This window comes from Chelonoidis abingdonii, chromosome 1 (assembly GCF_003597395.2).
Source record: "Chelonoidis abingdonii isolate Lonesome George chromosome 1, CheloAbing_2.0, whole genome shotgun sequence".
NCBI lineage: Eukaryota > Metazoa > Chordata > Testudines > Testudinidae > Chelonoidis > Chelonoidis abingdonii.
The window spans coordinates 348571075-348597076 of record NC_133769.1 but is presented as its reverse complement, the minus strand read 5'-3'; the positions used below and the strand labels follow the sequence as shown (position 1 = coordinate 348597076).

The window sequence follows — 26002 nt, the reverse complement described above, 5'->3', positions numbered from 1 at the left end:
GCAAACTACAGGCTCTGCTTAGCCAAGTACTATTTTAATAACGACAACAGGCTAGCAGAGTTTAAGGCTGAGCAGCTAATGTTTTTCTCTAATCCGTTTCAGTTGTAACCGCCTTGAGTTGGTTCTTGCAATAATATTTAATACAAAACTTTCAGATGATTTCTGTAGTGACTGTGACCCTTTCAGCAATTTTGCTGAAGGACACAGCAGAATACTGGATGAGCCAGGAATAGAATTGCAGGCCACTGGCTCGTTGTCTCCTGTACCACTAATTCACACAATCTTTTATATTTCTCATTTTTATGTAGCTTTTCAGTGTGCGCCATGGGTGAGGATCTATCAGTATCAATGGAGAAAGTGGCTAAGTCCTTTTCTTTTGCTGGGGAAAGAGGGAAAACAGGCCTCTAGAAGAAAGTTGAACACAACCTTTGCAGCAGTGAGGGCTATGCTGGCATGTTGCCAAGAGCCCAAGGGCTGTGTTTAATTTACATTGAAATGTGCGTAGGATTTTAATCAGAGATAAATGCACACTGTTGTTGTTTTTCATTTATAATTTTCTTAGTGCACACAGTGATTTGCAAATCACACAGGCCAAATGTACTTTGATGGCTGTAGTGGAAGGCAGATCAATGGTGGTGTTTTTTTGACCCCGGATTCTTGATGTTTGGGTTTCTGTCTCTAAGGATACCACGTGCCGTAGAGAATATAAGTTTCAGGCTTTTGGGGAGTTGCAACGCTTTGATCTCTATAGAAGCGCTGTAAGAAAAACTTGGTCACAAATCTAACCACTTCCGCAGAAGGTGCAACAAACTACCTTCTTATATACTGTCTATCTGGAACTCAGTTGTCATTTTATAAAAATTCAGTAAGCGAGTCTTTCATAAAACATGGTGACAGTGGATTGGAACATTGTACATCAATGTGTTTTTCAAGTTCAGCTTTAAAATGGTCTGGAAATAACTCAGATCTTGCCCCTCCCTCCCGAAAAAAGTTTCTGAATCACTGATGGTGATCCTTGGCACTTCTTGATTTGTTCACAGTGGGGATGACTGTGTCACTTGTATTTCTTTTAAAATTTGTTGGCTGTTCACACATGAAGATGGTCACCCCATGTCCATGAAAAAGCTTGCAGCTTAAAGCACAAATCTCCACTTCTCTCGACTTTTGTGACAGGTGCAAATACAGTTCTTTTCTTCTGCAAACATTTTCATAGTTGTAACTACCTTGAACATATTTTATTTGCTAAGGAGTAAAATAGTGACTACAGGTTTGACGAGAATGGAGTCTTTTCTGAATCACTGGTGATCCTGTATTCACCCGCATTGTCTACTCTCCTTCCTTACTCATTCTCAATCATACATAGATACTACAGAGATAAGTTGAAGACAAGTTTTGGATTATCTAGTAGAATCTTTTCCATCTCCTAATGTCTGTGATGATGATATATCAACCACTCTGTGATATGCACATTATTTCATGCCAATATAATGATCAGCAAACACTGGTAGTGAAATACCATCATGAGATTTCAGAGTTAACATCTCACTGAGATGAAGTTTGATCCTTCTGAATGTCTGGGGGCTGTCTAAGAGCTTTCTTAAGATTAGTTTGTCTAGATGTGCAGGAAGATGATGATGCATTGGTTCACGTTTGAGAAGTGTTCACAGTCATAGAGGTTAGACTTTTTAAAATAAAATTCTCTTCCTATTGAAAGCGGGAGTGTCATAGTGTTCTTTCCTCATTCTGAACCTTAGAGTCCAAAAATGAGGTACTAGCATGAATTCCTCTAAGCTTAATTACCAGCTTAGATCTGATACGCTGCCACCAATCAGGACTCTGAAGTGCCTGATAAACTCTGGTCTCCCCAAACCTTCCCTGGACCCCAAGATCCAAGACCCTCTGGATCTATACAAGGAAAGTAAACTCTTTCCCTCCCTAGTGCCTCTCCCAGGCTTCCCCTCCCTGGGTTACCCTAGAAGACACTGGGATTCAACTCCTGAATCTTAAAACAGAGCTTCCACCTCACCCAGAGGCAATACAGATTCAAGCTCTGTGAATCTAAACAAAGGGATTCCCCCTTCCCCCTCCCTCCTTTCTCCTGTCTCCACCACTTCCCTGGTAAGTACAGACTCAATTCCCTTGAACCTCAACTGGGAAAAAATCAAACAAGTCTTTAAAAGGAAGGTTTTAATAAAAGAAAGAAAAAATAAGAAATCTCTGTAAATACAAGATGTAATATTACAGGGTCTTTCAGCTTATAGACACCAGAGAGAAAAGCTTCCCTCCAGCAAAATACAGTTTAACACACTTCCAGCAAACTACACATCTGCAAATAAGAAAAACAATTTAAAAGACTTTAACTGCCTTTCTACTTAAATACTCACTATTCTGAATATATAAGAGACTGTAGCAGGGAGATTGGCAGAAACCTGGTTGCACGTCTAGTCCTTCCAGGACTCAGAGAGAACAAAGCAAAAGCCAAAAACCACAAACAAAGGCTTCCCTCCACCGAGATTTGAAAGTATCTTGTTTCCTGATTGGTCCTCTGGTCAGGTGTTGCAGGTCACTGTTTGTTAACCATTTACAGGTGAAAGAGACATTAACCCTTAGCTATCTGTTTATGACAGGGGGTTGTGGGAAGCACCAACAGACTGCAGGAAACATCAGTTGGGTTGTTGGTTATGCACTAGGCTTCTGATCCAAAGTCCAGCGAAATCAGTAGAAAGGCTCTCAATGACTTCATTGGGCTTTGAATCAGGTATTAGGAACTTAGTGGATCCTGTAGATGCTTTTGTAGTGACAATAAGTGTGGAGGAAATTACTGGGTTTCACTTGGGAGCTCTTTTGTGGGGAGTTCCAAAAGACTCTGTTAGCAGAGGATATGGGGAGGTGATATATTTAGAGAACATCCAAATGAAAGTAGATAAATTTTTAATCTGTTTATCAAGTTTCTGTTTCACGGCAGGTGAGATGACAAGAAACACTGAGCAAAGGAAACTAATCTGTAGCTGAAACATTTTAATAAATCACTTTTTAAATGCATTGGAAATGACCCATTGGCAATTGCCAATACTTGTTTCGGGATCCTTTCCCTCTAAAATGCAGAAGTGCAAAGTAATTGTTGCCCACAGTAAAGTAAAGGAAGGTCTCAGAAAATACATTTATTATCAGCGCAATATTAGCAGAATTCAGCTTCAAAAGCAGCTGTTAATTTCCCAGCACATTCCTCTGCTCTCCTTGAGAAAAGAAAAATCAGTCATTTCAATTTCTGTTTAGGTATCTAAAATAATCCCTCTTGTCTTTTCGATAAATTAGCATTTCTGTGGCTATTTATTCTTGATCTCTTTGCGTTATCCCTTCCTGGTTGGATTTATTTATTTTATTTATTTCTAGAGTGTGTTATTTATTATGGGCTCTTTTCATGCACAGAATGTTGTTTCTCTTTTGGACTTCTAGGTATTTCCATCACTCCTCACTACATATTTCATCCATGTTTCTACAGAAAGTCATTATGTGGCAGAGCCTGCCGACAAGGGATATTTAGAATATACTCTCCCTTTTTCCTAAAGCACTGTGTTTCTTCCCTGTGTTAGGTGATTAATGTATCTGATCAGCAAGGTCATGGACCTGATGTTTCTGGTAAAAGACTTTGAGTTTTTATATTGCTGGAATCTGTGCCATTTTCTCCCTCTCTGTCTTCCCGTCTGTGTGTTGGATTGAAGTGCCTGGGAGCTCTTATCAGATAGGTTGTTCACACCAAAAAAGGTTTTTTGCTTTATGATGTTTAAAAACTTTTTAAAGCATAGAATTAAGTAGCATTAAGTATACTTTCTATGGACAAGTGTCCCTACTTCAGAAGCTTCTACTAATTGGCTACTTGGGCCCTATATTCTCTCCAGGGCTGAACAGAAATCAGTGGGGAGGGTGCTGGATATGACTTCTGTCACAGTTTCAAAATAACTGCATCTGCATTTCCCCCTCCATGGTCCTTCAAGGGCACCCACATAGGGATTTCTGACTTCCAGCCGCCACCTCTCCTGGGTGGAGATCCAGTTCTCACACCCTGCTGACCGGCGATTTTAAGGCTCTCTGGTCTGCACTGATACGTCCAGCAAGCCAGTCTGCCTAAAAGGCCAGTGTCTGCACTTTGCTTTCTCTGAGGGCAGTGACCAGTGTCTTGCTTACAAGTTACCAGACAGCTCCAGTTAAGCAAACACATTTATTCTTAAGGTAAAAGCATTACAGAAAAAACATAAAAACAATAAAAGAACCTGTACGCATGCTAAAAAGGTTACTTGAGGTCACCCCCAACTCCAGCATAGGAACCTGGTAGGTGTCAGTCAAACCGCACAACTGGATTTTCCCTGTGGCTATAAGTTCATCTCAGTCAGGAACCAAAACGAAGGCCCTGAGTCAGTTTAAGCCTGGGCTATTTATCCAAAAGTCATTTCTTGGTCTGTTGATCTCTGGATAATCTAGTTTGAATCAGAATATGTTAGCCTCCCCAGAAGGTGGTACTTCTCTGGAGGTATAACAACATGATTGATTTGCCTTAGTCATTCCCTGCTGTTTTCACTATCTGGAGGAGCTGTGATAAGCCTTGTGGATTGCATAGAATCCTTGGCCCACATTGGTACATAAGCCATTCAGACACCTGGAGTTTCTCTCTCCTCCCTCTGTGCTGTATGGTGTAATCAAAAATAACCCATTAGTGCTGGCCCGTGAGCAGATCTGCCTCCTGAATGATAAGTTGCTACATTTAAACTCTTTATCTAGTACCAAATGCATCTGTGGCGAAATCCAAGTTTCATGTGTTACCATCCTTCCCTACAGCTTCACTAATTTCTCTCTATTAGCAGCATGGCTTACTTTTCTCCAGACTGTCCCTGTTAATATATCTCATCCTTGAGTTCAGCTATATTGGTGTTTCTGCCAAAATGTTAGTGTCCCTACCATTTACAATAACTAAACGGTCTCTGTATACATCCCAAAAGTGGTGGGGGGAAAATACAGCTGAATGTGTGCTCTGTTACTTGTGCTCTGTTACTGTGTTTATCACTCTTAAAACGCAGAGTCTGCTCTGAAGTCGATAGGAACGTAAATTCTGAAATTAGGATTGTATCTATGTAAGAAATTGTCTATGCCACAAGAAATTTACAATTTTAAGAGTTTAAATGCCCTGTGATACTTTTACTGAAGTCAGTGTGGTATTTGCTCTTGATTTCAGTGGAAGAAAAATGAGTCTGTACGTCACTTTAGACTGAATTGAAGGTGACCGGATGGCTTTTGAGAAAGGGAATGCATGGTGTGTAGTTATATATATCCTAAAGAGTGGCAGCTCTACATACACACCCAGAGTGGATGGGAAACCTGTTGACATTTTCTGTCCTCAGCAGCTGGAGTGGATGTGCCGTGATTAAGTAGCAGGCTGTTGATTATCTGGGACATATGCAATGTATGATAAGTTATCACCGTTTGGTTTAATTTGAATGCATTGTCAGTAATTATAATCTTCATACTCTGTTTGTTTCAATATCTGTAACGAAGTCTCAGGAGGTTTTTTCAGAGGAGGACTGTCTCCCTCTCATCAATTGTGATCATCTGATACAGTGGTTCTCAACCTGTGGCCTGTGGGCCACTTGTGGCCCAATCAACACATAGTGGCAGCCCATGTGACATCCTCAGGGCCATACAGGCCTATATACACTGTTACCTCGATATAACACCACCTGATATAACATAAATTTGGATATAAAGCAGTAAAGCGGTGCTCTGGGGGAGCGAGGCTGCACACTCCAGTGGATCAAAGCAAGTTCAATATAACACGGTTTCACCTATAACACAGTAAGATTTTTTGGCTCCCAAGGACAGCATTATATCGAGGTAGAGGTGTATGTTGTGTGGATGCGGCCCACATAACTCATTGAGTGTTGTGTATGCAGCCCACAATGGTAAATAGGTTGACAGCCACTGATGTGACAGTCCCAGGGTTTAAAGAAGATGGGGTTAATGCCCAGGGCATTTTGGCAATGTGTTATTCACTTTGGACCTTCCCCCTCCCAACTCCAAATCTGCTAAGCCCATCTCTTTTCCCAGATTTTTCTTAGGGTAAGGGTGGAGCTGTTGAGCAGGGTTTGAAAACAGATGGCTGAGGATAGATTTCTGTTGTCACTGTGTCCATATGCACATTTAATGATTTGGCAATTTTTTGCGATTGATACATTTTACACATTTGCACTGTATTCTCTCTCTAAACACTAGGTGAAGATGTGCCTTTTATTATCTCTGTTGTTTTTGAGTAACCCACAGTATGTGCTTACTCTCTTTCCTGCAGGAGTTATCTATACTGCAGATGTCCTTGACCGAGAGACAACCAAATCCTATTGGCTAACAGTGTATGCGACTGATCGTGGTGTCGTCCCACTTTATGCTACCATCGAGGTCTATCTTGAAGTTGAAGATGTGAATGACAATGCCCCTCTGACCTCTGAACCCATTTATTATCCAGCTGTCATGGAAAACTCCCCTAAGGATGTATCCGTCATTCACATCCAGGCCCAAGATCCCGACACCAGCACCAGTGAAAAACTGACCTACAGGATTACAAGTGGGAACCCTCAGAACTTCTTTGCTATCTATCCAAAAACAGGTAATGAGATACTATTACTTTCTGTTTTTTGATCAATATGGATTTTGTACAGAGCTGCATTTCTTTGCGTGTCTCTTGCATTGGACTTTACTGAAGCTGTTTTTGTGTGTGGATGTTTTGGGCAAATTATTGCCTGTTTTTTTTTCCCAACAATCAAGTTCCAGTTTCACAGTTGATTAAATAGCATGGCAGTAACCATAGCCTTTGTGTAAGGATTGTGGTACTGTTGTGTACACCTTTGTGCCTACAAAGATCTGCACTGCAGATGATGCAACACAAATAATATTTTCTTTGTGCCGTTATGGTGATCTTTTTCTTACTCATCTTTTCATAGCTTTCAATATTACCAATCAACGTTACCCGAAGGGATAGGGCTTTGCTGTACTAAATACGCTTAATGCTGCCAGGGAAGATTTACCAGTGTGTTAGAGCTCTTGTAGTTTATGGGACAAATTCCCATCTGTTGTAATTTGGTTGTAGCCCTGTTGAAGTCAACATTTGTCAAACGCAAGTTATTGGACTCAATACAAGAGTTAAGTGGATGCAGTTTCATGGCATGTATTGTACAGGAGATCAGACTACATCATCTAATGGTCTCTTGGGCCTTAAATTAAATCTACACAGATTTATACCAGCTGGGGTTCTGGGCATATATATGACATGTTTCAGATATGATGCTGTCTGTCTGGCTATTCTTCTGAGTTGCACTGCAGTCACCTGTTAGCTCACCTGGGCCCCAGTTCAGCAGAGCACTTGAACACTCACTTATTGACTTCCGTGGGACTATGCATGTCCTTTTAAGTTTTGCTGAATAAGGGTGCTATAAATACCACACCTTAGCTGGAAGATCAAGAATTAACACCCGGGAACAGTAAAGAGTGTAATAGGTGGTTGAGCCGGAGACCACTTATGTTATCCTGCATGCATACCTGTATGCTGCTGCAAAATGGCAAAATGCTGTATTTATCAAGCTGTCTACCATCCATTATCTGCCTTGCAACCCTCTTCAACTTGATGTGGACCTGACACCATATTCTGTAGCCAAGGAGGTGGTGGGATATTTCAGAGCTCCTGCACTGCTTTTAAATAAACCTCAATTTACATTTTTTTAAAAAGACTTACATCTATTAGCTTTCAAAAGGAACAGTAGGAAAAAGACAAGGTGTATGCACAGTCAAAGGCAAATACAATTAGTTGTGAGTAATAACGGGGTAAATAACTTTCAATATTTGGCCAGGCAGCCCATCTGCTAAATGTAGTAAAAGAATTGGCGTACTTCTTTTCAGCATGGCCCTGCAGACTGGCCTTAATAAGTGCTGTCGCTGAATCTGCTGCAGATACACAGCCTAAAGCCCCAATCACACTCCTTCCCATGATAAGGGATGGAAGAGGAGGGTTGGCCCTACCCCCAAATTTCCATTGTGAAAAGAGCCCCAGGTGAGCTAGATTGTAATAATGCATGGGCTTCCCCTGCATTGGCTTCCCAAATCTATCAGCGCAGCCTGTTCAGTGCAACTGCACTTCCTTCGATGTCAAGCTTATTGGAGCATGGACCATCTCTTTGGTCTGTTTTTATACAGCACCTAGTACAGTGCAGTCCAGGTCCAGCAACAAGACCAGAGTAATACAAATAATAGTCATATTCACTATAAGATCTCCCTTGGTCAGGGAACCAGGACTTTTTCCCCTCACAAGGTGCCTCTATTCTTTTCAATAGAGAGTTTAATTTGAAGCTTGCTTTGCTTAGTTTTATGAGGTAAAACTGTTATATGGCTGGAACTTAGAGGCTTCAGCCATTCCTCTCTTGAGCACTTGAAACTCTGAGGTTCTGGTGCTGACGGCAAGTAAGATTTTTAATATTTAAGTTTATTTTAGTAGTTCAGGAGGGACCTTATTGTGCTATGGGAACCTTCTGGCTAGTGTATGATTTGTGAAGGATTGTGTACATGTGGGATTAATCCGCTCCTTTTGTGCAGCTTACTTAAAGAGAAATAAAATGGGAAACACTGAAAACTGGGTGGGATGCCTCTTTTCCCCCTCCCCCTCAAGTTCTTCTGTGGATGGATTGATGGCATATGTGCACAGTGGTTCTGTGGTGCTGAGAAGGGAGGTTTCCAATTTTAAAGCCCTGGATTGGAATCACAGTCTCATAAATTATCAAAGTGCTGTGGGTTTTAGCAGCACAGTTCTCAGTGACAGCAATGGGAGGTGGGAGACTCAAAGCTGAGAGAGAAACATACAGTGTTAGCTTTAGAAAGTAGCCTTCAGCTAGCTGCCCAAGCTACTTTTAAACCTCTCTCGAACCACATTATCTTCTTACTGATAGGATTTTTATAAGAAACAGGTTCACAGTTGTGATGTTTTCTAGTAATTAAGAAATATATTTATCATTTTCCAGCATGTACAGAAGAGATTAGTCTTAGATTTTTGTGTGGCATGCTGGCTTTATGTGCTATCTGACATTCAGCAATCTGTAATTTATGTAGTGCTTTGCAAGGCAGACTTATGCTGCAGCATGCTGTACAACAAATAAAGCTTAATATGTTTAATGTGAACCCAGATATGTCACAGGTGGCGATGTAGCGATGACAGTATAGGTGAGTGGTGTTTTGGGTGTTTCTGCCTCAGAATGAGACTATTCATCTGTGCCAAGGGGATCAATTCAGTTCTACAATTTTAAGTAATGTCAACAGTCGGTCATCTTTCATCTATGACTAGTCAGGCTTTGTGAGTGAAAATCAAAGTGGTGTCCCATTTAGGACCACGCTGGCATGGACAGGACTCCATTGAGTGTTCTTGCACACAAATCATAAATTCAACAAATCCTTGGCTTTGTTGGGTGCAGCTTGTATGGTATTTCCAAAGAATCACTTCTGGCTGGTCCATTTTATAGTGCTGTTTCTATACACTCAGTTCACCAATTCATAAATGACAAGGTTTTCCATCTTCTCTTTCTCCTAAGTTTGCCTTCATCCTCTTCAGTGCTCATTCCAGTTGTATACGTTTCTATAATGTTGATGGGATGGGTTTGCAGTATCTATCCATGTGTTTATATTACACCATAGTTTATCGTATATCATCACTATAGTGTATCACCCTCTGGTGAGGGCATGCCACTGGGATACTGGAGATCTGGGTTTGATTCTTGGCTGTGCCGCAGTCTTTTGGCAAGTGACTTAAGGTGAGATTTTTTTTAGGGTGTTTTGGTGCTGCCTCAATATGCAGATAGATGCCTAGAGGGAATTTCCAAGTGCCTAAGCTCTTAACTCCTGTTGAAATCAATGGGAGTTAGGTGCCTGGTCATTTTTGAAAATCCCATGCGGTGTCTACCTGCATCCTTAGACACCTCAACACCTTTAAATATTTGGTCCTTAACCAGTGGCGGATTTAGAGTTTGTGGGCCCCTTCATTTTCGAGGGCCCCATCCTCAGGACCCAGCCAAGAAAAAGAACATCCTCTCTTATCTCCACCCTTTTTTTCGTTCTTTTTTTCTTCCTCCTCCTCCTATATTATAAGTAATAGGAAGTAAATGAAAATAATGTGAGGTACCTTGACTGGGGTAGGGGGTTGGGGTGCAGGAGTGGGTGCGGGAGTTGGGCTCTGGGAGGGAGTTTGGGTGCGGGCTCTGGATTGGGGCAGGGGCTTGGGGTGCGGCAGGGGTCAGGGAGGTGGCGCTTACCTTCAGCGGTGTGGCTCCCAAAGTGACTGGCACACCCCTCTGGCAGTAGCTCCTAGGTTGTGGAGGGCAGGCAATGGAAGCTGTGGGTTCGGCGCTCGGGGCAGGGGCAACACACAGAGACACCCTCCCCCCGGGGCCACAGGGACATGCCGGGATCTTCTGGGAGTGGAGCAGCGTGGCGTAGTGGGAGGCACCACAGGCAGGGAGCCACCTTAGCCCTGCTGTGCTGCTGCTGGCACGTCTCTGTGTGCCCCTTTGGGGGAGGTGAGCAGCGGGTTTCCATGCACTGCCTGGGGCAGGGGCAGCACATGGAGCTACCTCCCCCATGCCATGGGTGCACAGATACCATTTCCAGGAGCGGCCTGGGACCACCAGCCACAGAATGCAGGCAGCCTGTCTACCTGAGCCCTGCTGCGCCACTGGGCTTGGATATGGGGTGGGGAATTGGGGCAGGGCTGTTTGTTTTTGTGCGATTAGAAAGTTGGCAATCCTGCGGTTCTGGTATATGTGTTTTTGTTTGGGTGTCAGAACTGGCTCCAGTACCTCTTGTTTCTACATCTGAGAGGAGAAAGACGAGAAGAAACTATCAGAATATCCTACCATCATCCCTGAGCTCTCTAGCACAGCAGACATTGTGGTGCAAATGCTTCCTTACATATAGGTTCCTTCTTTCATGTCCTAGATTTTGTTACAATATTTAGGTAAGTGGTATCCGGTGGGCAGAATTGTACTTTTTGTGATGAGCTGATATGCATAAGTACAGGCACCAAGTAGATAATGTAGTACATGAGCGGTATGAAACCATAAATCATCTGTGCTCTCTTTCAGGGAGCTATTAAAGGTTGCCTTTTCCGGTAGAACAATGACTAGTGTTCGCTTAATTTAGCACGTCCAACAGGACATCTCTGACTTTCCCTGATTTATTGTGCAAGGGATGTTTAAATTCGATATTGTCCTTTTTTTGTGGATAGAAGTGCACTTCAAACAGGAAAGGACAAATGGTGGCTGCAGTATGGTAATAGTCACAGTAAGGAAACGTGTGTTTACACTTGTTTGTTTGGTAGACACCTACTGTACTTAAAATGGTAACTTAGGTGTTTCCGTTATTAGTGTTGCTCAGCAAGGGCGATTGCATATGTATGAAGATGATATAGGGTAAAATTTTCAAAAGCACCTTAGCACTTAACTCCCATTGATTCCAATTTCAGTTAGGCACCTAGGCACTTCTGAAAATCTAATTTGGGGGCTATCTGCATCTTTAGGTACCTAAATATCTTTAAAAATCTGGCCCTTAGTCTATTTTCAGAAGTGACTTCGGGCCAGACTTGCATAGGGATTTAGGTCCCTAAAGATGCAGATAGGTGTTACTAACGCTCCTATCAATTTAGGTTACTAAGTACATTGGTAAATCTGGCCCTTAAGCATGAAGGTTCCTAACTGCCTAAGTAACTTTTTTAAAATGGCTTCTAAGTCACTTAAGCACTTTTAAAAATTTTACGCGTAGCGTCATCCTTTTTCATGGCTAGTTTCATCACACCTGCATGCCTTCTAGGGCTCGTCTTTCTCTAACACTGAACATGGAGCAGCTAAATAAACAGCGTGAACTGAAGCGTATGTGTGTTATTTGTATGTGCCTATATATAGAGATATAAAAATCACCAGGTGGAAGAGATGAAAACAGAGAAGAATTCGAGCATTGCATGAATTCTCAGGCTAGCTGAATTCTAACCACTGCTAGTAGTGCTGTGATGGAAGAAAACTGTTGGAAATTCTGTGGCCATGCTAAACAGTTAGCACTGAAGCTAGCATCAATTATCTGGGAGAGGATGGTGGAAGAAGATAAATAAGACAGACGATGGAGTTATAAAAAATGTTTGATTAGGGCCATAAATTCTTATTTTTATTTCATGTATGTAGGTGTTAATTTCACAGCGCAGCATAGCAGTAATTTACTGCACTGATTTATTACTTTTTAGTGCTCTGAAAGAAATTATGAATTTTAATTCAAACCATTACTTTTTTGGGGAGAGGGTATGTTGGACAAACCCAATCGGCTTCTGTTCAGTCTAATGCAGATTATGTTAAGACATATTTTAACTAGCATGATTGCAGGCAAATTCGGCTGTCATTCACACCAGTGTAAATCCAAATTAATTATTGATTTTAATGGAGTCACTCCAGATTTATACTGATGTGTCTGTGAGTTAAATTTGTCCCTAGGTTGCCTGGTGTGTTACAAGCACAGTTTACTGTTTTCCATTTGATTTGACAATGCCTGACCAACAACACTCCCAAACTAATGTGTGCTTACATTGTAACAGCAGATTCATTAATATAATTGAAAATGATACATATAACCCAGTGGTTTTTTTAGAGTAGTGCTTCTTGGGTGTGGCAGTACCTGGCTTTTCAAATACCACAGACCGATTTCGAGAGAGGCTTGGTTAATTCTGTGACTATGCAAGCTGGTATAGGGTTAATGAAGGCCATACTCTAATTGCTGGGACCAAGATAAAATGCCTCTGACCCACCATGAAAAGTTTTGGGCAATTGCTGAGACGTATTATGAGCCTAAATTGTTCTTTGCCACCATCTGAGGCAGTGGGCATATGGCCTAGCTTAACCAGAAGCAGGATATCTGATTTGCTGTGCTATATCAAAACAGGCCTTACACACGATGGTCCCCATTTCCGCAGCGCCCTCCTTTCCTCTACACTCCCACTTTTTCTAAATTCTGTCAATCTAAATTCCCCCTCCAGTTTCAGCTGGATATAATATTATTCACGTATCCTATACTCCTGAGGGATATACCCCGATGCTGTTCAACAATTGCCTCATTTCAACCCAGAAGAAGTGGTGTTTCCGTGGTGAGTCATTCCAATATATGTAGGCAGTGAAGCTCTCTTGGGATCCTTTAGTAAATTGTGGTTTTATTTGCTTCCTCTTTAAAGCCCCAGCCCTGTGGTGGCTTTTCCGTGATTTAGTGTGGAGCCTCCCAGAGCTTGTCATCACTGCTTCAGTCTGCAGCTAGTGGGAATCATCTGAGAGTGATGCAGAACAGCCCTGGGAAGTGGGCCTAATCCTGTACAGTGCTGAGAGCTCTCTGGGAGGTGCTAATGTCATTGGGAGTTGAGGGCCCTCAGCTCCAACCAGGAAGCATTCAGTACCTTGGAAGATCAAACCCAAGTTGACCTGGTTAGGATCGGAGTACTGCATTGTGGTAACATACTGTATGTGGTTGATCAATTCAGTTTATAAATCTCTTAATCCATGGAGTAGTTACAAGCAATGCAAGATCATAAGAAATGTTTACGTGAAGCTATTTTTACAGAGACCTACTTTTTTTTTCTTTTCTTTTCCTTTTTAAATGGACTCTGGATCAATAATACCTAATAGATGTTTAAATTACTTGGGTGCTTTTGTTGCTCTAGATTGTTTGGAAGCTATTTCGTATGCTCATCATTTCTGCAAGAATAAGCAACTTATATTGTCTCTTTGTGACGTGAAAACATTCACAAATGCCTTCATAAGTCCCATCTGAAAGTAGGGGTGACATTCTGCATTCCATCAAAGTTTCAAGTAAACCTCTTCTGGACTGGCACTTTATAAGCCTCATGAATAAAGGTCTTGCTATTCTTATGGCTTAATTTTTTCAGTTGTGACTAGTAGCAACTCTAACCTCATCTCTCTACAAGAGGAAAAAAAGTCTATGTAGCTTTTTGAGCGCGACATTCAGAATGGGAAACTGAGGCATAGAGCGATGAAATGACTTGCCCAGGGTCACCCACGAAGTCTGTAGTAGAGTAGGGAATTGAACCCAGGTCTCTGGTTAGTGCCCAAAGAAGAGAATCATCCTTCCTCTTCCAGTCACTGAGACTACTTGTATAACTGCTCATCAACATGACTAAGGGCTGCACAGTCTAGTTTCCATAGAACAGTTAGATATTTTTCTACAGTATAACCTCCTTAGATCAATGTTATTTGTTGTTGTACCTTCTAGGGACACTGTCCATGCACACTGGGCACAAGCCCTGCTTCAAGGCAAATACACCTCTACCCTGTTATAACGCCACCCGATATAACACAAATTTGGATATAACATGGTAAAGCAGCGCTCTGGAGTGGGGAGGGGTGTCTGCCTACTCCGCCCGATCAAATCAAGTTCGATATAATGCACATTCACCTATAACACGGTAATGTTTTTTTGGCTCCTGAGGACAGCGTTATATCGAGGTATAGGTGTACCTAGAAACATAGCAAATGGAAAAGACATAAATCATCAAGTCCATCTCCATGCCGATGCAGGTTGTTCCGTATAGTATGTCTCCATGTCCGCCATGCCAGTCCAGGTTTTGGTTTTGAGCTAGCCGTATAACTTCCCTCTTTCTCAATTTTTAGAAACGGGAATGGTATTTACCTACCTCATGTGACTGTGGTCAGGCTTAATTGTCATGAAGTGTTCTGAAGGTGAAAAGTTCTATCTAAATGACAGCCATTTTAAAAATATGTGGCCATGTGCTGAGGCAGCAGGATGCATCTCCAGCCTCCCTAGAGTGAATCAGAGTGTAGTCTAGTAGCTAGGACACTGCAGCGGGAATTATGAGCCTTGGGGGTCTGTTCCCAGCTTGACTTCTCACCTACTGTATGATTTTTAGTCAAGATACTTCACTCCCCTGCCTCCTTTTTTACCCTTTGTCTGTCTATTGACTGAAATCTCTTCAGGAAATAAACTGGCTCTTAGTCTTTGTGTGTAACACCAAGCACAGTGCTGCCCTGATCTCAGGTGGTGCTAATGTAATTCTGCTTTTAATCCAATAATAAATAAAACATTTCAGTCTCCTCTGATTAAAGTAGTTTTATGCTGATTGAATTTTGTTTTGTTAAACATCAGAGGCAGTTCAGCTTGCTGGAAGTTCCTGAGAACAGGAGCCTCTCTTTTTTAAATGTTACCAACAGCTCTGCTGTTATTGTAATTGCCAGCTTCATTTTTCTGTAATCAGCACATTTTAACTGGTTTCAGAACATTTTACATCCATTTAAGCCTCAATGACGCCACTTTTGTTCCTTTTGAGTAGTAGTACACTTCATGAGATTCCCGACTGATTTCATTGGACCATTGTTCTATCGTTCATTAATTGTACCATCAGCTTTAAAGGAGAATATTGCTTCAGTGGGGAATTCTGCTTAAAAAGCCTGGTATGATATAGCCAAATAGGCTGATATTGTTCACAGAGGAAGTTGCTGTTCAACAGGAATGAGGTTGGCAGAATCAGACCTTTAGAGCCAGATCTCATTGAGTCAATGGGAGTGTTTCCATTGACTTCAACTGGGCTTTGAATCAGTCCCTTTCAAGAAGGAAGAGTAGTGATCCAAATTCTGGGACCCCTCTCCCTTCCGAATACTTCCATGCAGTTAAATAATTTCCTTCTATCTTCCTGCCCATACAGAATTTGGATCTTAGAGCAGTTTGTTATGTGAAATTTTGGCGATAGTTCCCTATGAATCTAAATTATTGTAGATGATGTCAATTACCTTACCCTGTTCAAAAGGTTAGCAAAAGCTAGAATCTCTCCTTTTCAACTCCATGCTGTCTTGTCTTTCAGTATCATTTCCTTATTTGTAACGTTTCTAGACACTATGATTAGTCAAAACTGGTGAGGCAACCACTTTGATATACTGCATACCCAATCATTCACCTCCCACTGATATTCAAGGTTAGTAGTTAGGTCTGTTATACACTCAGAAGTTACAGAATAATATTCATTGAATTGTCAGAGACAGAGGCATAATTGAGATAATTGGATAAAAGACACTATATACTATAATGGCAAAATTTTATTACTGAGGCACTTGCATGCTAAACGTTTGCCAATATAATTTTTTTGAAAGATCTATATCAGTAAGGTAGTCTTCACTTCATGTCCTAAACTATTATAAATAATAGCAGGGAAATGAAAACAAAACCAAAAAACACTCTACGAGAATGATGCACTTGTCCGTGATGCAAGACTGCAGCTCACAATAGAAATCAGTGAGTGGGAGATAGATTTTGAGGATTATAGGCATATAGATAATATAGAAGCCATGTGAGCAGCTGAGTTCTTGCAGGGATAAGGGGTCCCAGGGGAGCTAAGAACAGAACTGTGAGTGTTCCAATATTAGACCAGCCAGAGTTAGTGGGGTGTTTTAATTGCTACCACTTTCCAGTCAGTCACTTCATTTGTGTTTAGCTTGTCCCTTCACTGATCAATAAACAGTACAATGTCATTACTAAAACAGTCCAACACAAGCATTAAGAATAACACTTCGTGCTTTCTCTCATTTGCCATAAAATTTTCTCTTATGTTGTCTTAGAATGGGCACTTCCTTCTATAGTGACGTATTGTGTATCTGCAACAGTAACTAAGGACAAAATTAGTCCTGATACCTTTTTCTTACATCCATCCCCCAAGGTCATATACTTTCTTCTTCCAGGTGGAAGGAATCATGGAACGTGTTTGTAAAAATGTTTCTGTTCTGGGTCGGATCCTCAGCTCATGTAAAGCAGCACAGTTCCATTGAAATCAATGGATCTTATACCAGTTTGCGTCAACTGAGATCCTAGCCATATTATTTTATGACTCTCTTAACCATACTGTTTAAATGCACAATAAAGAGACCAGGTGGGTGAGCGAATATCGTTTATTTATCTCTTAACTTACAGGTGATGGGAGGTTAAGCCCCCTCACAGAGGATTATGTAATTAATGCAGATCTACATGGATTTATGGAAAATCGATCCTCTCAGACTCACTTTATCTTTCTTTGATGAGATGACAGGTTTGGTTGATAAAGATAATAGTGTTGACCTTGGATACTTACAATTGTGTAACGGGTTTGACTTTACTGCATGACATTTTGATTAAAAAAAACTAGAACAATCTAAAATTAACATGGCATACATTAAATGGATTAAGTTCTGGCTAACTGATCATTCTCAAAATGTAATTGTAAATAGGACATTGCCATTGAGTGTGTTTCCTGTGGGGTCCCACAGGGACCAGTTCTTGGCCCTATGCTACGTAGCATTTTTATCAGTGACCTGGGAGAAAACATAAAATCATTACTGATAAAGTTTGGAGAAGACACAAAAAATGGGGGAGTGGTAAATAATGAAGAGAACAGGTCCCTGATTCAGAGTAATCTGCATCTCTTGGTAAACTTGATGCAAGCACACAATATACATTTTAGTATGGCTAAATGCAAATGTATACACCAAGAAACAAAGAATGGAGGCCGTGAGTATATATCGATGATTCTATTCTAGGAAGGAGTGACTCTGAAAAAGATTTGGGGGTCATGGTGCATAGTTAGGTGAACTGGAACTTTCAGTACAACACTGTGGCCAAAGGAGCTAAAGAGATCCTGGGATGTATAAAAAGGGAAATCTCAAGTAGCAGTAGAGAGGTTATTTTACCTCTGTGTTTGTCACTGGTGCAACTTCTGCGGAAATACTGTGTCCAGTTCCAGAGTTGCCCGGGGGTAGGGGGGCTGGGGCAATTTGCCCCAGGCCCTGGGCCCTGCAGGGGCCCCCACAAGAATATAACATTCTATAGTATTGCAACTTTTTTTTATGGAAGAGGCCCCCGAAATTGCTTTGCCCCAGGCCCCCTGAATCCTCTGGGCAGCTCTGTCCAGTTCTGATGCCCACTATTCAAGAAGGATGTTGATAAATTGGAGAGGGTTCAGAGAAGAGCCACAAGATTGACTGAATGATTAAAAACCATGCCTAATAGTTAGTGATAGACTCAACAAATTCAATCTATTTATCTTAACAAAGAGAAGGTTAAGGGGTGACTTGATGACAGTTTATCATCACCTACATGGGGGACAAATATTTAGTAATGGTTTCTTCAATCTAGCAGAGAAAATTGTAACATAATCCAATGGCTGGTATTTGAAACTAGACAATTTCAGGCTGGAAATAAGGTTTAAATTTTTAACGGTAACATTAATTAACTATTGGAACAATAGTTATCAATGATTGTGGTGGATTCTCCATACTGACAATTTTTACATCAAGATAGGATATTTTTCTAGAAGCTCTAGGAATTATTATTATTATTATTATTCTGTGGCCTGTGTTATGCAGGAGGTCAGACTAGATGATCACAGTGTTCCCGTCTGTGGAAATCTGTTTAGGAAGAAAATGAGGCCAACATTTTAAATATGGGTACCTAAATTTTAGTACCTAAATAAAGTGACCCAATTTTCAGAACAGATAAGCTCATGGAGATATGCAGGTGCGCAACACTTCTCAACACCTGGCCACTTGTGGAGGAGCCCTTCACCACCACAGCTGTGGAGATCCCAAGGAGCAGTGGAAACAGTGCAGTCACAATGGGGAGGGACAGAATTTCTGGAGCTTGAGAAAGAGCTCTTCACACTCTCAGCTGTTCCCTCTGTGTCAGCACATAGCAAAGGTTTGAAGCCTAGGGGCTGTTGGCCTTAGGGCTGCAGCAGTGGGCAGAGACTGTTTCTTGTATTCCTCCATTCTCTGGAAGAGAGGATCTCTCCCATCAACCCCTTCAAGCATACCCTCACTCAAATCTGGCTCCTCAAGGTCAATTACTGAAGAAGGGAAAAACAACAAGGAGTCCTTGTTCCACCTTAGAGACTAACAAATTTATTTGGGCATAAGCTATCATGGGCTAGAACCCACTTCATCAGATGCATGGAGTGGAAAATACAGTATCAGATATATTTATACATAGTACATGAAAAGATGGGAGTAGCCTTACCAGGTGCAGGGGGGTCAGTCTGATGAGACAATTCAATTAACAGTAGAATACCAAGGGAGGAAAAATCACTTTTGGCCTATTTCAAACAGTTGACAAAAAGGTGTGAGTAACAATAGGGGGAAATTAGTATGGTAAAATTAGGTTTTGTAGAGAGGGGAAAGTTTGTTTCTCATCTGTCTCATTCTTGTAGCTCTTGAGCTGGTGAAGATGAAGACATTTATATCTTCAAAATATCTGTAATGGGAGACACAAATTCCATGCAAAGCAAGAAGGGGTTATTGGGCTGCTGAAGGCCTAATCAGCCCAAATTAAGACATCTGGAGCAGGAGGCAGGCTTCCTGGGTAGGTCTTGGAAAGTCTTGTTCAATCAGAGGAGAGCAGGCAGAGAGAGAGGGAGGATGTAATGCTCTCACTGTCAGAGAGAAGTCTGGCTAGAGTCAGGGAATGGGGAAGACTGGTGGCCTAGCAGATCTTCTGGAGCAGGGGTCCCCAACACGGTGCCCGTCCTGGCTGGCGGTGGAACATTTGCCAAAATGCTGCCGAATATCTCCGATGTTTCGCCGGCGACACCTCTCAATGACATCACTTGTCAGCGTCAAGCGACATTATCGAAAGGCATCACCGCCGAAACACTGCAGAAATTCAGCGGTGACTCCTCTCGATGCAGCTTGCTGCCAACAGGTGACATCATTTAAAGGTGTCGCCGCCGAAATGCCGCAGAAATTCGGCGGATGTTGCACTGCCATCACGGTCCTTCTTCTGGTGCCTGCCAGACAAAAAGGTTGGGGACCACTGTTCTGGAGGAAGGGGAAGAGTTTATTTTGCTTCATACTTACTGTGGACTTTGAGTGCCCCATAGTGGATAGACCCGTAAGTTACATAGACAGAGGGGTAAGTCTCTTCAACTCAGAAAGTATTGGAGGCTGGGATGGAGCTGCAGAAGACCAGCTGGGAAATTGAGGCTGAGAGGCTGCTGCATTGCACAGTGCTGCACCGGAGTACTCTGGTAAGGGCATGGTATAACAGTATAACAGCACAAAAAGCATCTTCACTAGTAATGTTCGTTCAACTAGCCACTTGTATTTATAGCAAACATTCCTGTAGCCTCTGCATCCCTGCCACCCTTCACCCACATCACCAAAAGTAACAGAATCTGTCAGTTTCTGTGGTGATTGGACCTATAGAAATATCTAAGTACACAGAGAACATACATTTAAGTCTTATAAGGTGACTAATACCTGAATGCTAAGACAGGACCTTGGTTATGCAGGTTTGAGGCAGGTCCTGGAAATGTTTTTCCATGAAGCAAAATGCCATGGGCTCTGTAAATGACCATGCAGAGCTAATGGGTGTGCAGTTTTTCAGGTCTCACTTGAAAATCCACAGATAGCGGAACTGTGTAGATCGCAGTCTACCTCACGAGGATTAAGATTTGAATCACTGATGACAGAATGTGATGTTGCTTGTCTTGCTAGAAAAAAGAATATTTTGAGACGGTGTCCTGAGAAATACAAGAAAAATGTGTGTGCACTGTACTTATATTGATTTCAAGCTACTTTCTTTCTAGTGTTAAAAGCCTAGTATATCAAAGTTATGAATAAATAAAGGAGTTAGCTCTGATACTATGTTTAGCTTCAGTTGGAGGAAATTATGGGAGACAGCTATAGATTTGAAAAACTCATGTCTAGTGTTTAGAGTAGTATTACAACAGACGTGTATTATGAATAGTATTTTATGGGCCTTTTTGTGACAAGATATACCGTCTTTCAATCATCAAAAAATAACTAAGTGCAATCCTGTGACAAAGCTGAGTTGTTCTCCCTCAGCATATATAAAACTCTGAAATATAAAACACACTTCCATTGCATAGTGGACCCATTTACTCCTTGTGTGTCTTATAGCCAGAAAACAGGACAGCATGGACATGGTAGAGCATACCACAGAATGTTACCAAAAATTGAAATAATTATTTTTAAATTTAGTCTTGGGCCAAAGTCTTCGCACTAACGTTTCTGTAGGTTAGGCTCCTGATTCCATATGTAGACACCTAAATTAAAAGTGGCCTGATTTTCAACCCTGCTGACAGGGGCAGCTTTAGACATTTTGCCGCCCCAAGCATGGTGTCATGCCATGGGGGGCGCTCTGCTGCTCGCTGGTCCCGCGGCTCCGGTGGACCTCCCGCAGACGTGCCTGCGGAGGGTCTGCTGGTCCCGCGGCTTCGGTGGAGCCGCAGGACCAGCGAATCCTCCACAGGCACGCCTGCGGGAGGTCCACTGAAGCTGCGGGACCAGCAGACCCTCCGCAGGCATGCCGCCCTCCCGGCCACCAGCAGAGCACCCCCCGCAGCATGCCGCCCCAAGCACGTGCTTGGCATGCTGGGGCCTGGAGCCACCCCTGGCTGGTGAGCAATGCAGTGGATGGGGTCTCTCAGCACATTTTGAAATCAGGCCAATTCTGTTGAGGTTTCTGTGTTGTTGATTTTGTAAACTACTTAAGCACGTACGTAACTTTAAGCATGTGTGGTGTTCTGTTTACCTCAATGGGACATTTCACATGCTTAAAGCTAGCCAATGCTAAAACATCTTGTGGAACCGGGGCCTTTATGTATACGTTGAAGTCCAGCTTTCGACACATGGATTTGACCATTTTGGCCTCTAAAATAGGTTGTTAGAAAAGAGTGCAAATATTTGCAGTAAGGCATTGCAAGCTGGGATGAGGATACTGTTTTCTCTGGCTGCTTGATTTAGGCTTTGGCTGATGTTTCATATCACCTTGCTGCATGTTTATCTCAAAGAACCACCTCCCCTTCCGAGTCTTTTTGGTCAATTGGTGCATATATAATATGTGTTTTAATGATTATTATATAGAAAGCATGTACACTGTATATTGTAAACATATTCTTGCCTCTCCCTCTCCCCCCATCTCTCCCAGGCATCAGCTTCTCATTAGTTTGCTTCCTCTGCCTGAGCTAGCAGCAGACGTATGCCTTCTGGCCCCCCTTTATTTAAGGGCTGGTCCAAAAAAAGGGAATTATTGTCCCCCAAAACTTAGAACAAAAGAGTTTTGTTTTGTTTGAATTTTTAAAGGATTTTGTTTCAGCAAAATGATTTGCAATGTAATTTTTTTGTTTCAGTTCAAATCAAATGGACTCTGAATGACATATACCTCTGCCCCGATATAATGCTGTCCTTGGGAGCCAAAAAATCTTACTGCGTTATAGGTGAAACCGCGTTATATCGAACTTGCTTTGATCTCCCAGAGCACGCTGCCCTCCACCGCCCTGAGCGCTGCTTTACCGCGTTATATCCGAATTTCTGTTATATTGGTCACATTATATCGGGGTTGAGGTGTATTTTGTTTGTCTCCTTCACCCCCTCATTTTTCCTTTTCCTCCCTTTTGTCATCAGGAAAGAGAAGGAGAAAGCACTTAACAAATAAACCACGAAGTGTTTATATTCTATTTGATTTGAATAAAAAACAATACTTTCAGTTGAAGTGGAAGGTTTATTTTGTAAAAAGAAGATCAGAAAATAAAAAAACAAAAACAGTAGCCTGGCAACTAAAATAGCAATGAATGAACACTTAATCCTCCAGGAAAGTTCAAACTGTTGCACCCAGTCTCAGTTCTTCATAATAATGCAGCCATGTTCGTGTCTTGTTCACGAGGGAGTCTCCTAGCAAAGCTGGATTTCTCAGACGATCAGCTAGATAAACTCTTCTATGTTCCTGAATGTATGCTGCAGAGGCTGTTCTCATCCCGGGGCAGGAACAAGCTAGAAAAACACTTTTCCCCATAGTTCTGGAGTTCCTTCAGGAGGGATTGAAAGGCCTTGGACATACCATCTTTTAGCTATAGGCATTGATGGGTACCCCATAGGACCAGGGCCGGCTTCAGGGTTTTTGCCGCCGCAGGCGGGGGTGGGGGCACAATCGTGATCAGCGGCAGCTCCACCGTGCCGCTTTCTTCTTCAGCAGCAGGTCCTTCCCTCTGAGAGGGACTGAGGGACGTGCCGCTGAATTGCCGCCGAAGAGCCCGACATGCCGCCTCTTCCCCTTGGCCGCCCCAAGCACCTGCTTGCTGAGCTGGTGGCTGGAGCCGGGCCTGCATAGGACTCTCCTCTGAGTGGTGTGGCTGAACATTTAGAGCCAGATTCTGATCTCAGTTACACTGTTCTGAATCCTGAGTAACTCCATCAAAGCCTAATGGCGGTACTCAGGGTTTATACCAGTGTAGGAGTGATTACCATTTGCCTTATAGTGAGAGACTAAAGAAGTTCAATGTATGTAGTTTAACAAAGAGAAGGTGGCTTGATAATTAAGAGGTGACTAGATCATGGTCTATCAGATAATAAAATAATCTATCAGTAAGTGGCTAAAAGACAGGAAACAAAGGATAGGAATAAATGAACAGTTTTCAAAATGGAGAGAGGTAAACAGTGGGATCTCTCAAAGATCTGTACTGGAACCTGTGCTGTTCAACATATTCATTAATGATCTGGAAAAGGGAGTGAACCATGAAGTGGCAAAAATTGCAGATGATACAAAATTATTCTAGATAGTTAAGTCTAAAGCAGACTGTGAAGAGTTCCAAAGGCATCTCACAAAACTGGGTGACTGGGCAGCAGAACGGCAGATGCAGTTCAGCATTGATAAGTGCAAAGTAATACACGTTTGAAAAAATAATCCCAACTACACGTATATAATGATGGGTTCTAAATTAGCTGTTATCACTCAAGAAGAGATCTTGGAGTCATAGTGGCTAGGTCTGTGAAAACTTCAGCTCAATGAGCAGCAGCGGTCAAAAAGGCTAACAGAATGTTAGGAATTATTAGGAAAGGGATAGAAAAATGAGAAAAAAATCATAATGCCACTATATTACTCCATGATGCGCCCACACTCTTGAATAGTGTGTCCGGTTCTGGTGACTCCATCACAGAAAGATTATAGTGGAACTGGAAAAGGTTCAGAGAAGAGGAGAAAAGACCATCAGTGATATGAAACAGCTTCTGTACAAGGAAAGACTAAAATGACTAGGGCTGTTCAGCTTAGAAAAGAGATGACTGAGGGTGCATATAATAGCAGTCTGTGAAATAATGAATGATGTGGAAAAAGTGAGTAGAGAAGTGTTACTTCCTTTTCCCACAATACAAAAACCAAGGGTGCTCATTGGAATGAATAGGCGCTAGTTTTAATACAAACAAGAGGAAGTACTTTTTCATACAATGCACAATTAACCTGTGGAATTCATTGCTATGGGATATTATGATGTCCAAAAGTATAACTGAGTTCAAAAAAGAGCTAGATATATTCATGGAGGATAGGTCCATCAACTGCTATTAGCCGGGATGGTCAGGGATACAACCTGATATTGAGGTGACCCTAAACCTCTAACTGCCAGAAGCTGGGAGGGGAAGATGGGGTGAATCTTTCCACAATTGCCCTGTTCTTTACACTCCCTCTAAAGCTCTGGTACGAGTCACTGCTGCAGTCAGGATACTGGGCTAGATGGACAATTAGTCTAACCGAGGTTGGCTGTCCTTATGGTCTTGTAAGCAGTCTCATGGCAAAAAGATTTCTGGTAGCTGTGGGCAGAAAGAGACACAACACTCAATGGCTGGAAGTTGAAGGTAGGCAAATTCAGGCTAGAAATAAGACTCCTTTTTTTAACAGTGATATTAATTAACCATTGCAACAGTTTAGCTAGGCCAGGTGTCTTTCTGAAAGGTATGATCTAGCTCGGCGAGAGGTGGGATTGATGCAGGATTGACTTGGTGAAATTCTGTGGCTTGTGTTCTGTGGATGGTCAAACCAGATAACCAGTGGTCCTCTCTGGCCTTAAAAATGTATGAATCAATGATGAATACTCTAATTTTTTATATAATTCATGGTACTTAAGATCTCATGCATGCAAATAACAGATTTCCTTTAGTACGTGCCTAAAATACCATTACTACTGGGCAAGGTTGTTCAGAAATACCAAGTATGTTCACCATCTTTTTTTACAAAAGGTGTGTCTGATGTTTCTGCTGGAACAAAAACAGAAATGTCTTAATGGCAAGTTGCCTCCTAGTGGGAGCATGATGTTTTTTGTTGTGATATTTGCAGACTGTGTTTTTAAATCACTCTTTCAGTGATAGCAGAATGTAATTAATCTTTTCTTTGTTACAAATCTGGAATTAAAAAGTTCCCTATCAGGAATAAAACAGCCGTAGATGCATTTGGTGAGGTGTATGATAAGAATGGCTTGTTCTTTTTCTGGGGGCAAACATTTTATCATCTTGCAGCCTTCCTGCGATTTGCTATGCTCAGAGAAATTAATTTGACTCTTCACAATATTTAATTTTAAATAATTATTCAAGCATGTGTAACCACAGACATCTACAATGTGTAGTAAACAGATGGATGAGTAATTGTGCATGTAATTAGAAATTACCCTTAAAATACAAAAATACATTTAACTATTCAGCTGCTTTAAAAAAAAAATCACAAATTCACTTCTTTCATCACCTGAAAAGTGATTTTATTATCAGAAAAAAAAAAAAAGCCCTTCCCACCCTCAACATCAGGGAACTATCATGATGTGAACATAGTGTAAACAACGGTATGATTTTATTACTTTAGCTGTTATCCTTCCCCTACTTTGAATTTTGTAAATACTTTTCATTGTGTCTGGTGTGAAACTGATTTGCATCATTGTTGGAGAAGGGACTATAGATAAAATTTTAAAAGTGCCTAAGTCCCATTTTCAAAAGTGATTTAGCAGCCTAACTATAAACTGAAGGTCAATGGGACTTGTCACTTTTGAAAATGAACTTAGTTTTCTGTGTCATTTAGGTGTGAAAATTTTACACCCCATAATTTTTTTTTTGTCTGAGAAGTGGCTAGTGCATACTTC

At 41.7% G+C, this 26002-nt stretch overlaps 1 protein-coding gene across 1 annotated transcript in view; it reads left to right on the top strand.

The window, feature by feature from the left end:
* The window catches only part of FAT3 (FAT atypical cadherin 3), a 518717-nt gene that overhangs the window by 187526 nt on the left and 305189 nt on the right, over positions 1–26002 (top strand). Inside the window, 1 exon segment of the mRNA XM_075061745.1 lies at positions 6335–6649. Coding sequence (XP_074917846.1) covers positions 6335–6649 — 315 coding nt within the window.